The 15,373-nt window shown below is 39.6% G+C and overlaps 1 protein-coding gene across 3 annotated transcripts; it reads left to right on the top strand.

Annotated features, from left to right (window-relative positions):
• Positions 1-49: 49 nt before the first annotated feature.
• CCM2L (CCM2 like scaffold protein) lies at positions 50-14,598 on the top strand. Of its 3 annotated transcripts, XM_075176560.1 has the most exons (11): positions 50-305; positions 423-590; positions 2,513-2,596; positions 3,455-3,638; positions 5,118-5,671; positions 6,271-6,403; positions 6,684-6,747; positions 7,843-7,990; positions 9,510-9,648; positions 11,622-13,490; positions 13,562-14,598. In XM_075176560.1, the coding sequence occupies exons 1-10, from the start codon at positions 276-278 to the stop codon at positions 11,891-11,893; spliced, it is 1,776 nt and encodes a 591-aa protein (XP_075032661.1). In that variant the 5' UTR covers positions 50-275; the 3' UTR covers positions 11,894-13,490; positions 13,562-14,598. The 3 variants fall into 3 exon arrangements, with proteins under 3 accessions (XP_075032661.1, XP_075032662.1, XP_075032663.1); XM_075176561.1 differs by lacking the exon at positions 423-590; XM_075176562.1 differs by lacking the exon at positions 13,562-14,598 and having other exon boundaries at positions 11,618-11,742.
• Positions 14,599-15,373: the final 775 nt, after the last annotated feature.

Raw genomic sequence — 15,373 nt, forward strand, 5'->3', positions numbered from 1 at the left:
CAATCTATTCTCTTATCACGCTGAACAGAAGCAGGAACTGAGCTCTGGGCCTGAGCTGGTGGAGTTTCCTCTGAGGGGAAATAACAAAGGATGTGAATTATGGAGAGGAAGAGGAGGCAGAACCAGCTAGGACCAGGGAACAGGAGATCGGACAGAATGAGGAGCTGGGAGACGTGGAGAAACAGGAGCGCCTTGGATAACAAGATTGCAAGGAAGGGCAAAGAGTTGAAAAACAGCATAAAGTGTCAGGAGATGTAAACAAAGCACAAGGCACCATGGATCAACAGACCAAGAAAGGAAAGAAGGTACCAAAGTGTAGTGTTTTTATTTCAATGCATAGTCTATTCCCTACTTAATCTTCTCCCTTCAACCACAACTCAAATCATCCAATCCTGGTCCCTATCTGCCTTTACCATTTACAGGCCTTGGTTTCCCCCATTAAACGATTAGTTTCGCTTAAGTCTGCTCGACGTTCAGCTGTCAGGAACAGCAGTTACCGTCGTCCATTACACTCTGTGCCAGTGATACCCCCGGACTATCTACTGGACCCCCAGATCCTGCTGCATGATTATGTGGAGAAGGAAGTAAAGGTAAGATGATAGTGAAGGGGGAAGGCTTTGTAGCAGACAGTTTCCTGACTGGGGGGCATTTATATGAACATAATTATTATTAAGGTAGGTAACCATTTCAATTCAGACATACAGCTATAATTCACCCCTGTAAATGCCACAGGGGCCTCAAGATCCTCAACATGTCACCTTTTGAGAGGTTTCTGAGAGAGAAGGATAATTAGTGACTCAATCAGATAAAAATAATATACCTGTGCATCATTAAGGAAATCCTCACATGTCCTATTGGGATACTTAAAGATCAGAATTAAAAAATCATAGAACTCGGAACTCCAGTCCTAATATAACTGCACTATAACTTTTGATATAAAGAGTAGGAGATACACCCTGGTTATAGGGATGTTTAGTTTCCATTCAATGTTCACAAAAATTGCATGAAGATTTTGCATATATTCTGTATTGAACTGGATAGTTCGACCAGCATCTCCCTGACACCATATGTTCTACACTGTAGAATCCATTGTTACATGTGGCCCTTTCTCAGCAATTAAATGGACAGCTCTGGATGCATGATTAGCTGACGGCATGTATGATTAGTAATTTGCATGTTAGAGGTAATGCTAATATTTTTTTAGAGATGATGTGAATACTTTTTCTTTCACTGTATTTTCTGGAGGGATGATTGCCTCCTTTTAGCCCAATTTAACTTGTGCAATACTTAAACATTGTAATAAACTCAATTGGATTTTAAAGTTGCATTGCCAACTAGCAGAAATAATGGTGGTTATGAATTAAAGGTTATGACTGGGGGGTCCAATCTTACTTTGTGATTGTAGCTCTTGATTGATCCTCCCAATCATATGACTAACCCCCACTCCCTCCACAGCATCCTACAGACCAGGTTTTTTCCCCAGGGGTGTGAAAGAAACAGCAGAGTCCCAGTCGGTTGTATGGAGCAGGAGGTCCCACCTTCCTAGACAAGTTAATGCCAGGTGGTAGTACAACATTGCTCAGTGGTTGAAGTGGTATTTAGAAGTGGCTGTAAAATGTAATGGGAATATAAGTGGATGAAATTTGATAATTTTACAATGAAAGCAGAAGGAGAATTGGCAATATGGCATATCACCCTATACACCCCCACTTCCACCACTGGCTTTACTGATACTAAACCTAACATACAATGTAAATCTAACTGTATCACATTTGATTGAGCAGAACATAAAACCAGTCAGTTTTTTGTTTGTCTGCTATCAGTGCATGTATGAATGTATTAATGGTAAGAAAATGTCCTCCATAATCACTTTATCTACAAAAATAAATAAACACAACTAAACTCCATTTGGAATAATCTCCTGAAACTTCTACATGCATACTCTATTTCTGAATGATGTTAGTAGTTATAATATGTTAAGCAAATCATTATGCATAGTAGCTCTTTAACAGGAACAAATCTCACATAAATGAAAGTACAAACATTTGATGCAGCAAGAGTCAACGGTACACTAGTTTGTACATATTTTCTGTAAGGTAAGTATTGTTAGTAAAATTGTAACCATATTACTGTTTTGCTATATATTTTGAATGGTTAGGTATTTGGTTTTTGACATAATGATTGATAATGATAAAGATAATTACACAACTGATAATAAAATATAACCTCAATCAATTTTTTTTTGCAATTTTAAAATTCCCTTTGTAATTATGATAATATTATTTTAACGTATTTCCCACTGCCTTTGTGCTGGCTCGCTGAGCTTCAGGCTGACTACCTGACTTGTGGAGCTTCAATGACTTCTGTCACCCTTTTTCTCCTGGTCAGTTAGGGGGGAGCAGTCATCAACACTTAGCTCAGTGGGTCAAGCCAGTTGAGGAGTTAACAAAATTCTTGAGGAAATTTTAAATAAAGGAAAAAAGTTGTCCAACACTCTAAATCTTCTTCGCAGTTCTTAGGCCACTTGACGTGGGTCGTTGCTTCCTTGAATCCATCTAGTCGAGATGAGATTTTGCAGCTTTTGGATACAGCCAGGGTAAGTAATGCTCTCATACACCAGTTTGCATAGCGTATTTTGCATTAAATTGTTCTGTGCATGGCTATAAAGTGGGTGCATTCATTGCTCCTATGCAGACTTGTATGATTCTAGTACTTACTTCCACCTGTGTCTGGAGAGGCGAATAGGGGAGAGAAGATGCATGGAAACACAGGCCTAGTACACTAACGGCGTATTGACGCAAAATTGGCTCATGCCGACTTGCAGAAAGCACGCATGTATGTATGTTTTGCACCTGCAAATACATGCTGATAATGATATCATAAATATTGTAAACCAGGCAAATATGCTATTGATGTAGAGGGGGACGCATCTCGAGATATGGGTGGAAACACACTTGCTTTCTGTGCTTTTTTTTAAGAGTAAATTACTCCCGTTTTACATCCAACTCTGCATCAGACCTTTTATCCTTAAAATTGCCTACAGCCCTTTCACCACGCAGAGAGAGACTGTGCCAGGGTACACACACAGCCCCAAATAATATAGCATAAACCTCTAGCCATTTCCCAAGTATTTTGTACACCACTAATCATATTGCTCTAAATAAGATCCATTAACTTCTGTGAAATGCAACCAAGACTGATGCACTTACTGTAACCTACATTACCTAAATTACTATTAAGGAAAAATGTAGGTTAGGGAGCATTTGTAGTAATGATCACCCAATAATAAAATCTCCCAGTACACTGTAAGTATTACTACTATTGATCATCCCACTTACTTGACTGTGAAACAATCACTCTTTCCAGTTTCCCATTGGACAAATGACATGTGTCTCTCTCTCTCTCTCTCTCTCTCTCTCTCTCTCTCATTCTCTTCTCTTTCTGTGCTCTGCAGCAGCTAAAAGAACTCCCGCTACACTCCACCCCCGAGCAAGACAGCATCCTCAGTATGTCTGCTCGTAGTCTCTTACTGACCTGGAGAGACAACGAGGAGCTGATTCTGCGGATTCCCACTCATGAGATCGCTGCTGCTTCCTACGTTAGGGACGATTCTCTTCACCTGCTAGTCCTCAAAACAGGTGTGAGAAGCCAGCTGTCTGTTTCCTGCATGGAGTGTGCAATTTATCCTGTGCCAGGATCCTAGAGATCACAAAATACACAATAGTGACGATAGTTCTAGAAACAGTCCATATTAACCAACATGTCTGCTTGGATCTAGTTTTTCAAATGTAGATATTCCTGCAAACAAGGGGAAAACTAAGGGAACATTGAGAGCCAAGACGTTGGTTACAAATATAATTATATGTTTCATATACAGGTATTTTTGACACCACATTCCTTGTGAGTCTGACAAGAGCCTTACATATCAAATCTATGTTGTTAGGGGACACTGCTCCTTCTACTATCTAACTCTCAGACTCTTCATTTTTCCCCATTCTCCTCCTCACTTTATGGCACTGGGACAGTGCCATAATGTGTGGAGGAGAATGGGGAACAATTAAGAGACTGTCACAGGGACTGTCACATTCTGCTCTGTCCTCACTAACATAATCACACCAGTAGTCAGGCCACAGGCTCCCACAAGAACAGCTCATTCATCTGAAATATTCTGTGCTGAGAGTGTTCTATCCCCATCAACTTCAAAACAGGACCTATGGGCGCTTAGGAGATGAAGACTGATCATACTGACATGGACCTTAAAAAGCACTTTATAAACATCAAATGTATGGCCATCCTAATGATCTATTTTCCTGTTAAGAACACTGTATGATCTAAAATTCTTGTTTGTTCTATGTCAATGTAATGTATCATGGTAGTAAGTAATAATGTTCATTAACAATGATTATTTGTTGCTCTATTGGTGAATTCACACTTTATTTTCTCTTTTCTTCAAATTGGAAAGATTGTATGTAATATTGAGCATAACACTGATTTGTTTTCTCTAGCAATGAAAGATGGGTTATCTGGAAATGGTTAAGAACTATTTGTTTTTTTATTAAGCAAATCCATTGTGCAGTGTTGCACAGAATAGCAAATTGTCAATGAAGCCTTTGGGTGAAGCGAATTACATTTAGCTTTTAAAGACTAAGTTTAGCCAATGCCCACACTGTACCCTACAAGTAGAACAAGAAGGGGTCCTATGTAAAGGACTGTGCTCTGCAGAGCACCCAATCATGTCAATGCAATGACAGTATTTTACCCTGGCTTGGACAACTGCTAACAGTTCCCACTTAAAGAGCACTTTGTCAATTTCTAATGTGGATGCTGATTGGAGAATCTATATTGGCTCTGTGCAGTCAGCGCCTGTGTTAGAATCTGACTTGAAGCATGTTGCACCTCCCTCTTTCCTGCTTGATGTAGGAGCAAGAAGCTTTGGGGTATTAACGTTGGGTGAATTCTTCCAAACAGTCATTAGCATTCCCCTGGTTATGCTATTTGGGGAGCAGTGATGTAGGCTAAAAGTTACCCTTTGTGTAAAATTATCTTTTAACTCTTCAATTTCCAGACAACATGGCTTAGAGGGAACAGTATTCTCACATATATGATCTTTTCCTTAGGACTTGGACTGGACCCAGTGACAGCCACAGGCAGTTTGGAAAGAAAACCACCAGTTGGAAAAGCTGATAGAAGTCAAGGTGGAGACAGAGCAGGCTCCAAACCTGTAGGGGGTGGTATGGAGAGGCGGCATACTATCTGCAGCTTGGATTGGAAGATGGCACACAGGTCTTCAGACGGACGACCCAAGGGTGGGGGTAGCTTGGAAAGGAGTGGAGCAAAGCAAGATAGCGGCAGCTGGGAAAAGAGGTGTGGGCGGCAGGCCTGCAATAACTGGGAAAGGAGAATGACGTTCAGTGGCAGCTGGGAGCGAAGACAGCCCTGTGGAGGCAGCTGGGAGAGAAGACAGCCCTGTGGTGGGGGCAGCTGGGAGAGAAGACAGCCCTGTGGTGGGGGCAGCTGGGAGAAACGACAGCCCTGTGGGGGCAGCTGGGAGAGACGACAGCCCTGTGGGGGCAGCTGGGAGAGGAGACCTGCAGGGCAGAATCCATTAGATCCCAAGGTGCCAAGCCCAGATGCTTACTGCAATTTGATAATCCTGGCTGTAGAGAATAGAGTGAGTTGGGATCTACAATGTATTACTATTACAGATGTTCTACCTTCAGCTGACTACATTTTATTGGTTGGTCCAAACCCTTCAGCACCTTAGTCTACATACATTGTTTTTTTCCTATATTTACTTATGTCCTTTTCAGCCATGTATTTATGTCATCAGTCAGATTTGTTCTTTCTCATTGCCCTTAGATATGACACAGCTCTGCTTAACTGCTTTGTGTTGTATCTCATATATGTGTAAATAAACAGTTCTTATAGATGAGAAGACATGTCTGAAGAGCATAGAAGGAAGATAAAGCAGTTTATTTAGAAATAAAAGTTTCAAGGGGCTGTACAAACCATTGTTATGTATTTCCCATTAGACTCCATGTTACCCTGCTAATATAGGCAGGTGCTGCCCTTGCCTATATATCATCGTGCCCACATTTCACATTGTTAAACCATTCTTCCTTACTCAGATCTACACCTTACACAATAACTACACTCACTTTGTCAGTACATGGAGGGAATACCAATGTCCCTTATCTAATTGTGTCAGAAACTCATCTGTAAGCTGTTCTTCCAAAACTCAATTTGAACCCATGTTCTGTATCCTCTCAGGACGCCGCAGAGGAGTCATGTGCTCTCATCTGTCAGGTATTCCAGATGATCTATGGAGACCAGAGCATTGAATGTGTGGACAGGGCTGGTTATCATTACACATCACCGCCTGAGAGGCCATGGCTGTCTCGCTGTAAGATATGAGTTTGGGACAGGGATGTCGGGCTCTGCAATGTTCCGCATGTAATGTTTTGCTAAAGCTCCTTAGTGTATAAGGTGTATTCTCATAACTTAGTGCTGCCATTACCTATACTTTTGAGGCAGCCAGTTTGTCAGCTGAACCAGTAAAGCGATGACAGAGAGTAGATAGGCTGTATTCTCATCAATATTGATTCAGACCACAAGATGGCTGCCTCCACTGAGTGTAGGTGACAGGAGCTCATTAAGGTTATTCCCATGCTATTATATTTCAGGTGACAGCTCACACACGGATGGGACATTTTCATATGATGCCGACTTCAGCTGTTGCAGCTCTTTGTAAGTTTAGTTTATGCAACAATCTTAAAAAATGGGCATATTCTGAAAAAGAGACGGTATAGAAACTTTTGCCTTAACATGTCTTTAGGATCGCCCTTATTTTATTACTGCTATGTCTGCCTTTTCTGATCTAATGAGTAAAAAGAGCATGATTTAGCTGGCATGTATAATAGATAAATATAATTTTTTTTGCCTTATAAAAATGGCACTATTAAAAAAGTAGGAAATGAACCTGTTTTCTTAAGAAAGCATGGCAGAAGTCACAAAGGCAAAAACACCCTAATAGAATAAGGTATACATTGCATAGTCATTGCAAAGATATTTTTTAAAAACAAATTTAGATTCTTCTTGATGGAATATCCCTGATTGTGTCATTTTGTAGACTTCTAGCTATATATGAAATGCTGCTGTAAGGCATATAACCAGATCTCCCCACAATTAATGCCACTTTCTCACTCATTTATTAGGTTAGGTGGAAAATTACTAGAGGCTAGGGACTGTCACTGCCCAATCCTAGTGGTGCAGAAATTTCTACTCAATCACAGCAACCAATCAGCAATGATCTGTGTGGTGCACGTTCGACAATTAAAGCAAAAAAGCAAGTGTCTGATTGGTTACTTTGGTTTAGTGAAATTTGTGCTTCTATATGCAGTTTTAGTAAATTAGCCCTAGTGACCGTAAGCCTGTCTATATGGAAGACTTTTTCTGTGAGTGTAGATACAGAGGTTTGCACTCTTGTGGGTTGTAAATGGTCGAGTATGGACCCAAGAGAGGCTAAAATATATTTTTGGGGGGCTGGCAGGCGCTCTCCAGGCAACGCTTATCTGGTTTACAGTGTTCTGATGGCCCTGTCTGTGGCTAAACAATACTAATGTGTCTCTGGTTGTCGCATCACACTAGGACAGAACCAGTGTCTCACCAGCTACTCTGGTACTACACGTATGCACTATTGCTGAGCCCACTAATGGTAAAAAAATGTAAATATGCAGAGTTCTGTCTTTACTAAATGACTTATGCGTGTGTGTTGTCCTGAGCAACCTAGATCCTACTTAACCTGTATCCATCTCATCAAGCTCTCTCTTGCTCTCTGTCTAGTAATGGTTCCCACGATACCTTTGAAGTGCATTACAGTGGTGAATCGTCACCCTCATTTGCGGTTTCTGAGCAGAGTCTGACATCAGGAGCCAGCGACGTCGATCAGAGCGGCGTACCTCTAGAACAGCTGCAAGATTACATGATAACGGTGAGGGTGTGGGCTCTCTATACGTATTTGTGTGTCTCTGATCTGATGAGGAATCTGAATAATAATTTTCAGGATTATAGTAGTAGTTATAGTAGGTTCAGTCTAGCCCAGAGATAGACGACCCGTAGCTCTCCAGCTGCCATGGAACTACAAATCCTGGCATGGCTGTGTAAGTATGCTTATACTTTTAGTTCAACAGCCGTTAGAGAGTCACAGTTTATCTACCTGTATCTATCGTCTGTTTTGCAGGTAAATAGTAATTGCAGGGACTGTGCAAAAACGTAGGCCCGCAGATTAAATAACACTTTGGAATGCATCAATTTTTACATGACTGTGTCTGTTTTGTTCAGGAAACACTTAGGGCCTCAGTCATTAAGGAGAGCAAAGCAAAAAAAAAAAGGAGTAACTTTGTAACTATGCAAAACCATGTTGCATTGGAGGGGGAAATTTAAAACATACATGCCCACTTTTAAGATGTCTCCCCCAGGAGATCCGGGGAGAAGTCATGTGACATGAACTAGGAGGGGGGCGTGGTGACATTTTGCGTCAGCATAGCCCCGCCCCCACAATAGAAAGCCGGCGTTGAATAGAGGAATGGAGGGGGGAGCTTAATGACGCAATTAAGCCCCGTCCCCTCCATTCACTGCCGTGAATTTCGGCAAATTTCAGGAGTTTTGCCTACTCTTCCGGACTCCCCGAAATTCGGGAGCCTCCCGGGAATTCCAGGAGAGTGGGCAGGTATGATTTAAAATGTGGGGACATATTTATAGCTGGGGTAGGGAATGTCCTATATCAACTTTACATTTCACTGTAAAACTAAAGTTATCAAGTATTTGTCTTCTGCATGACAAATAGTCAGTATTTTCTTTATGTGCAAAATAATAAACTAATTTTCACCCCTTGAATTGTAACATGGTTTTGGCCAGGATCAAATGTACTCCTTCTTTTGGCTTACTCTCCTTAATGACTCAGACCCTTAGTTTGGTGCATCACAATAGTGGCATATGCTGAGGGTCCTCATATTTGTATCTTCTGGTGGGAAGTGCTGACTGAAACTGGGTGGATCAGGGCATTCCCAGCTGAATTACACCCACATGCAAAAATTACATTCTGTATTGAAAAAATAGATAATTAAATGTGCTTTGAGGTTGTAAAATGCACATTTAAATGGAGGTTACTGGATTAGCTGATCAACAGAGTTTTCCTCCCACAAAGGGCTTGATTTTGTACAAGTCCTTAGACATGCCACAGAATGGATATTAGGTTATCAGTTTTTTTTATATAGGAACAAGCATTTTTGGGAGCAATTTTACAAATGTTCAATAATGACCGGTGTAATTAGGCGGTGCCAATGTCCCCTCCCTCACATTTGACTAGAACAAGCAGTGTATTCTGAGAAAAAGTGAAAGTGGAAATGTATGAAGGGGCGATCCTAAGGCGTCTTCACTTTGTGCTTCATACACATTTCCGTCTGGTCTGCAATCCTGGTAAAAGTCATTCATGTGGTTTATCTTCCTAGCTGAGGAACAAACTTGCACCGGTGGAGATTTATCGGTTTGCTTGTCTTCTACGTGAATACCGTCTTGGGATGGATGTAAAGGAATACTGCAGAGAGCTGCTTCAGCTGTATGGAGAAAACAGAAAGTTCCTGCTGCTAGGTACAAAACAATAGCAAAATATTGAAATTGTAAAGTATATTATTATATATTATATCATAATCACATGTAATCTACCTTTCTAGATGTAGAACAAGGCATGGGGTTAAAGGCAAACTGTTCTTTCTCTCTTTTTCTCTGAATTTCAGTTTGGCTAGGGTTCCTCAACATTAAGGGCTACATTTACTTAGAATAGAGTTTGGTGGCGGTTTTAAACCACCACACACTGCCGGCGATTTAGTGGTCCAAACTGCTGAATTTACTATAGACCATTTTGGGGCTGCAATTTAAAATGGATGGTGATATGTGGCGGATTAAAAATGCTAAACCGCCATCCAAGAGACAGGACAGGACAGTTTTAATACCTGCTTCTGACTGGCTTGATAGCTCAAACATGCTGTATGAGCAATTTTACCATTCAGAACATAAGAGGAAGCACCATTGACATTAAAATTATTTGGGCAATCATTATTTATTGATTAAGGGGCATAATGAATTTAATATTAACTTATGGGAGGGGGTTTCATTATATTAAGGGGACAAAATAATTGAATTATTATATTATTCGGGCACTATGTAATGCCAAATTATGCAACATAAATATGTATATCCACCATTAACAATCAGTTAATATTATTTTATATTCACATTTCCCCCATAATATAATGCTATAATGGTGTCCCCTTAAAAAAATAAAAATTCCCCCATAAGTTAATATTAAATTAATTTTGCCCCTTAACCAATAAATAATGATTGCCCAAATAATTTAAATATCAATGGTGCTTTTTCTTATGTTCTGAATGGAAAAATAGCTCAAACAGCAGCAGTTTGATCAATCTCGCCACTCACAACCTCTTATTTTAGTTTGGCCATTTGGATAGCGGTTTTACAAACCCCAGCTTATTAAATCTGGTGGTTTGTATGTTCATCATTGTTAAAATCGGGATGGTGATTTGTAATGAGGTAGTTTTGAAAAATGTCAATTCTGGCTGTTTTAATGGCGGTTTGTGCTTTAGTAAATCCAATTGCAGAAAACTGTCGGTTTCACCAAACCGCCCTTTAGAAAATCTAGCTCTAAGAGTACTCAGATACCCTAACGGCACCCCAGGAGCTTACTTGAGAACTATCTGAATATTAGGAATGGTGCAGGTTGAAAAGTAACTGTTCAGTCATGTCCGTCCTTCAATCTGCACATTCCTAAAGGATCACTACTGCAGGAGGAAAAAAAGGAATGTTTTATACTATTGTCCTATATATGGAAGAATTGAGAATCATATGCATTATATTTTTCATATATTTTATAATGTTTAGGAAATAGTTGTTTGGATCTAAACCTACCTTATGGAACAACTTTTTTTATTCTTCATTACCAGTAGTTGTATGATTTTAGATCAACATTCTTTTTATTTAGAACTCAGAATTAATTTTATTAATTGAATATTTTACCACTTTTAGCACTGAGTGGTTTATACTAAAGCCATTTCCTTTTTTTCTTCCCAGAGGTGACTGGGAACGCTTTATAACAGCTTCTTTTTCCATGTTTTAATCTGCTTTGTCTACTTAGTTTCCCTGGAGTCCTATCAGTTACCATACTCCAGCCAACACACGTCCACACCATTTCAAAACTGTTATTCTGGGGGACAGGAAAACTGGTGTACATGAAAAAGCTGCTGTAACACATAGCAGTCAATCATGTTTTTTGCTTTATAAAGTGGACAATAAAAATAACAGCTACAATCTACGGATTGTTTGCGAGGTGTTACACCACACTTTTACCAGTCCACCAGTTTTCACAGATTTCATGAGAATGTGGCTATCAATTGTATAGAATGTGTTCAGTGGTCTCACTAGTTCCTAGAGAACTGATAGCTTGCATTAAACATTGGGTTCACACCACAACATCACTGCCTACACTGAATGTAGGCAACACTTTTTATTTAAGTAAGGTTGATTTACTTTTGTGTTTTATGAGACAGGGTTGAGGCCTTTCATCCCTGACCTGGACATCGGCTTCTTTGAAAGTTTTCTGGAGAGCATAGGAATTCGGGATGGGGGAATTTTGACGGACAGTTTTGGAAGGATCAAGCGCAGTATGAGTAACACATCTGCCTCGGCTGTGCGCAATTACGACAGCTGCTCGCCGGGGTCCAAGTCCAACTGTTTCAACCGCATGATTACAGATATCACCCACAATATTGAAGCTCTAGCAAGGGATGACGAAGACGATGATGATGATGACTTCCTTTGACAACTCTGGCAGGATGATCACAACTTTACTCTGGGTTTGAGAACCTCCCATTACTCCATATTTACTCCACAGGGGTGTAGATTGTAGTGTCTCCCTTCCCACTTGAAATCTCCTTACCTGGAGCCAGGGCACAGATTGTGCTGCAGATCATATTGCTTAATCCTTCCAGGCCTCTTCAGTAGAGCGCCACTGGATGGATTGTAATACTGTGAACCCTGCAATGATCGGAAGTTAGAGGATGGGGGCAGGTTATATTAAAGGCACTCTAACTTTATATTTGTTATTTTCCCTGTTGATTTGTGTATTGTGAATATTATGGGGTGAATTTATGAAACTATCCATTGTTTCTATGATGGTATTAGTAACCCTAAACAATTCAGTATCGGTTTTTGTCTCCTTTTCCCTATAATCCTTTTCTTCTTCTCAGGCACTCTCCTTTCAATCTTATTGACGAGTGCTAACCCTCTCAATGTACAATAGCTTGAGGGCATAACATACTGACAGTATAATATATGTGTGACATCACCAGAGGCATATATGATGTATTTAGTGTCAGGGCAAGTCCAGAAAGGCCCGAAAACAATAGAAGACAGAGGTGGCATATGATATGATAACAGACAACATAAAACTATGTCTAGCATATCACAAATCAACAAAGAAAGTGTGAGATTACAGTTCATCTAATTACATACAGTACGTTCTTCTCTTTTTATAAACCAGAGAGAGCTGCCACAGATGGGGTTTGAATGGCATCCAGTCTATCAGTGACAGACCCCTGCATGAGGGAGGAGCTTGTGCTAGGCTGGATGTAGGAGTAGTGATTATACTTTTAAGAATACTAGTGTATAATAATTAATTCTGTTAAATCACAAGGTTTTGGTTAGACTTAATTAAATATATCCAGCTGCACCCCCTATAAGTTTGCAAGACTGCAGACAATAATGAGATTTCTCATGGACTTGTCCAAAAATTTCGACTTTTCGGAGGGAAATTCAAGCTCTGCTACAACAATGTTTCTCAAACCCATTCCTTAGGTACCCCTAACAGTGCAGGTTTTCCAAGTGACAAGGGAAATAATTATACCACCTGTGGATCTTTTACAATGTGTCAGTCTGTAATGAACACACCTGTGCTGAAGCAAGGAGATATGGAAAACATGCACTGTTACGGGACTTGAGGACCAGGTTCAAGAAACACTGTGCTAGAGGAAACTTTACACATAAGTAATCATATATATCCTAAGTAGGGATGTGCACCGGCCACTTTTGGTGTCTCGTGTTTTGGATTCGGATTTGCTTGAGGTTTTGGGTTTGGATTTGTTTCGCAAAACACCTGACGAAAGGTTTTGGTTCGGATTTAAGGTTTTGGATTCGGATTTATTTTGAAAAAAACATAAAAAGTGTTAAAATCAAGTTTTTTACGCTATTATTAACCTCAATAACATTCAATAACAATCATTTCCACTAATCCCCAGTCTATTCTGCAGAATCAGTGAACTTTGTAATATTGCAGTACCAATGGACTTAAACTGCAGGATTGTTTTTGGATATTTTTTTTTAATTTCTTTTTTTTATAATAATTTTTTATATTTTTTTTTGTATAACTTTTTTTAAAAATTTTCGTGCTGTGCTGTGCTATGTCCTTCTAAGGGCATTGTTATTTCCCCAGCACAGCACAGCACAGCACAGCACGAGATATAGCAGGACAGAGGACCACCTAACACAACCTCCCTCTACCCTGATCAATGCCCGAGTGAAGATGGCGGCGGCTAGCGGGGAATTTATAGGATCCGAGTATCACGAGATCCGACAGCGGGATTATGACTCAGAGCCTCGGTTTCAGTTTTGCAATTGGCGGGAATACCCGGATCTGTCTCGGATCCGGCTCGGATCGGCAACGTTCGGGTGGGCTCGGATTTCAGATATCCGAGCCCGCTCATCTCTAATCCTAAGTCACCTATTCTATATTTACTAATGTTAAGGGCTTGATATACTAGTATTTAATTTTTTCCATACTGAAAAGTGTATGGTTGCAACATTTTGGAAACAATCTATAACTCCTCCCATCCAAGCAGTTAAAAATATAATTTGGCTTATTACATTGATGGAAAAAACTCTCTATATTCATGATAGCGAAGATAAATATCTTCAAATTTGTGAGCCTTGGTTTTCATATACTTCGGGACAGATCTTCCTCTTTGTAGCTGTCTCAACTACATAGAAATGTATTAATGAAGAATCAGAGGAAATTACACTGCTTCCCCCCAACCCATTACTTCCGTTCCCATTTTCCTTTTTGTCTGTCTTTTCTTATTTTGCTTTTCTCTTTTTCATGGTTTGTCCTCTTATAAAATAGTTAAAATGTTACCAAAGATGACAAAAAGACCATATCCAGAAATGTGATTTGAAATATGCTTTATTTTGTTCTGCTTGTTTACACTATTACATGTGCATTTTGCCTTAAAAATGTTATCTTGAAATAAAAAAGAAAAAGAATCACTAAACTTTCATTAAAATGATAGGTGGAAATAGAAAAAACAAACTTTTTGACATGAAACATGTATTGATTGTGGTAATTTCAGAGCAATTTGGGTGAATATAAGTGGTTTATACTTAACTTGCCTGATTTCAAATCAGTTTGAGTAAATATACATGATTTCCAACAGAAGTCATTTCTATTCAGCCCAAAGTGATCTCATAAATTATTTTGACAAAAATAAATTAAATGTTCAATTGCACGCACTGTCCTGTAATTAAATTATAATTTTGTTCTTTTCTTGAACTGGACATCTAGCTAATAATGCCAATATCAGTATTTGAAACAGGGTATTTAATCTCTCTTCATTGTAGTATGGTTGACTAAACCCCTGCACTGGCTTTTATTTAGACTTTGTGTGGAGACAATTCCCAGATATGACAACACATTTAAAAAAATATCTTCCAAGATTACAAACCTGAAAGATCCTTAGGAAGATACTGAAAATAAATACTGCAGAAAAATATAATGCTTAAGGGAGTCCTTGACACCATGGGGTAAATGTATGAAAGTCCGTTTTTTTCAACTTTGCAGGTAAAATTTAAAGCGGCGATGGCTTGTAAAGGCAAACTTGCAAAGTCGCAGATTTCCCGCAAGTTGAAAAAAACGGACTTTCATACATTTACCCCCATAATGGATTTAAATGCATATTCAAAGGAGTTGTTCAGTTGCCTGACCTCTGGGAATGAATCCATGCCCATAGAGCATGGTGCTGTCATCCAGGTGCAGGGGAGCCCCTATAAGGTGTAATCACCATATTACATACACTACTACAAGCTAAAGGAAGCCCTAATGACAACAGTCTGCCCCAGCTTTCACTTATTCCAGGGAGACAGATATAATTTCGGCCTGGGGGTAAATGTATCAAGCTCAGAGTTTTCTGGCGGGTTTGAAAAGTGGAGATGTTGCCTATAGCAACCAATCAGATTTTAGCTGTCATTTTGT

This window comes from Mixophyes fleayi, chromosome 6 (genome assembly GCF_038048845.1).
Source record: "Mixophyes fleayi isolate aMixFle1 chromosome 6, aMixFle1.hap1, whole genome shotgun sequence".
In the NCBI taxonomy this organism is placed as follows: Eukaryota; Metazoa; Chordata; class Amphibia; order Anura; family Limnodynastidae; genus Mixophyes; species Mixophyes fleayi.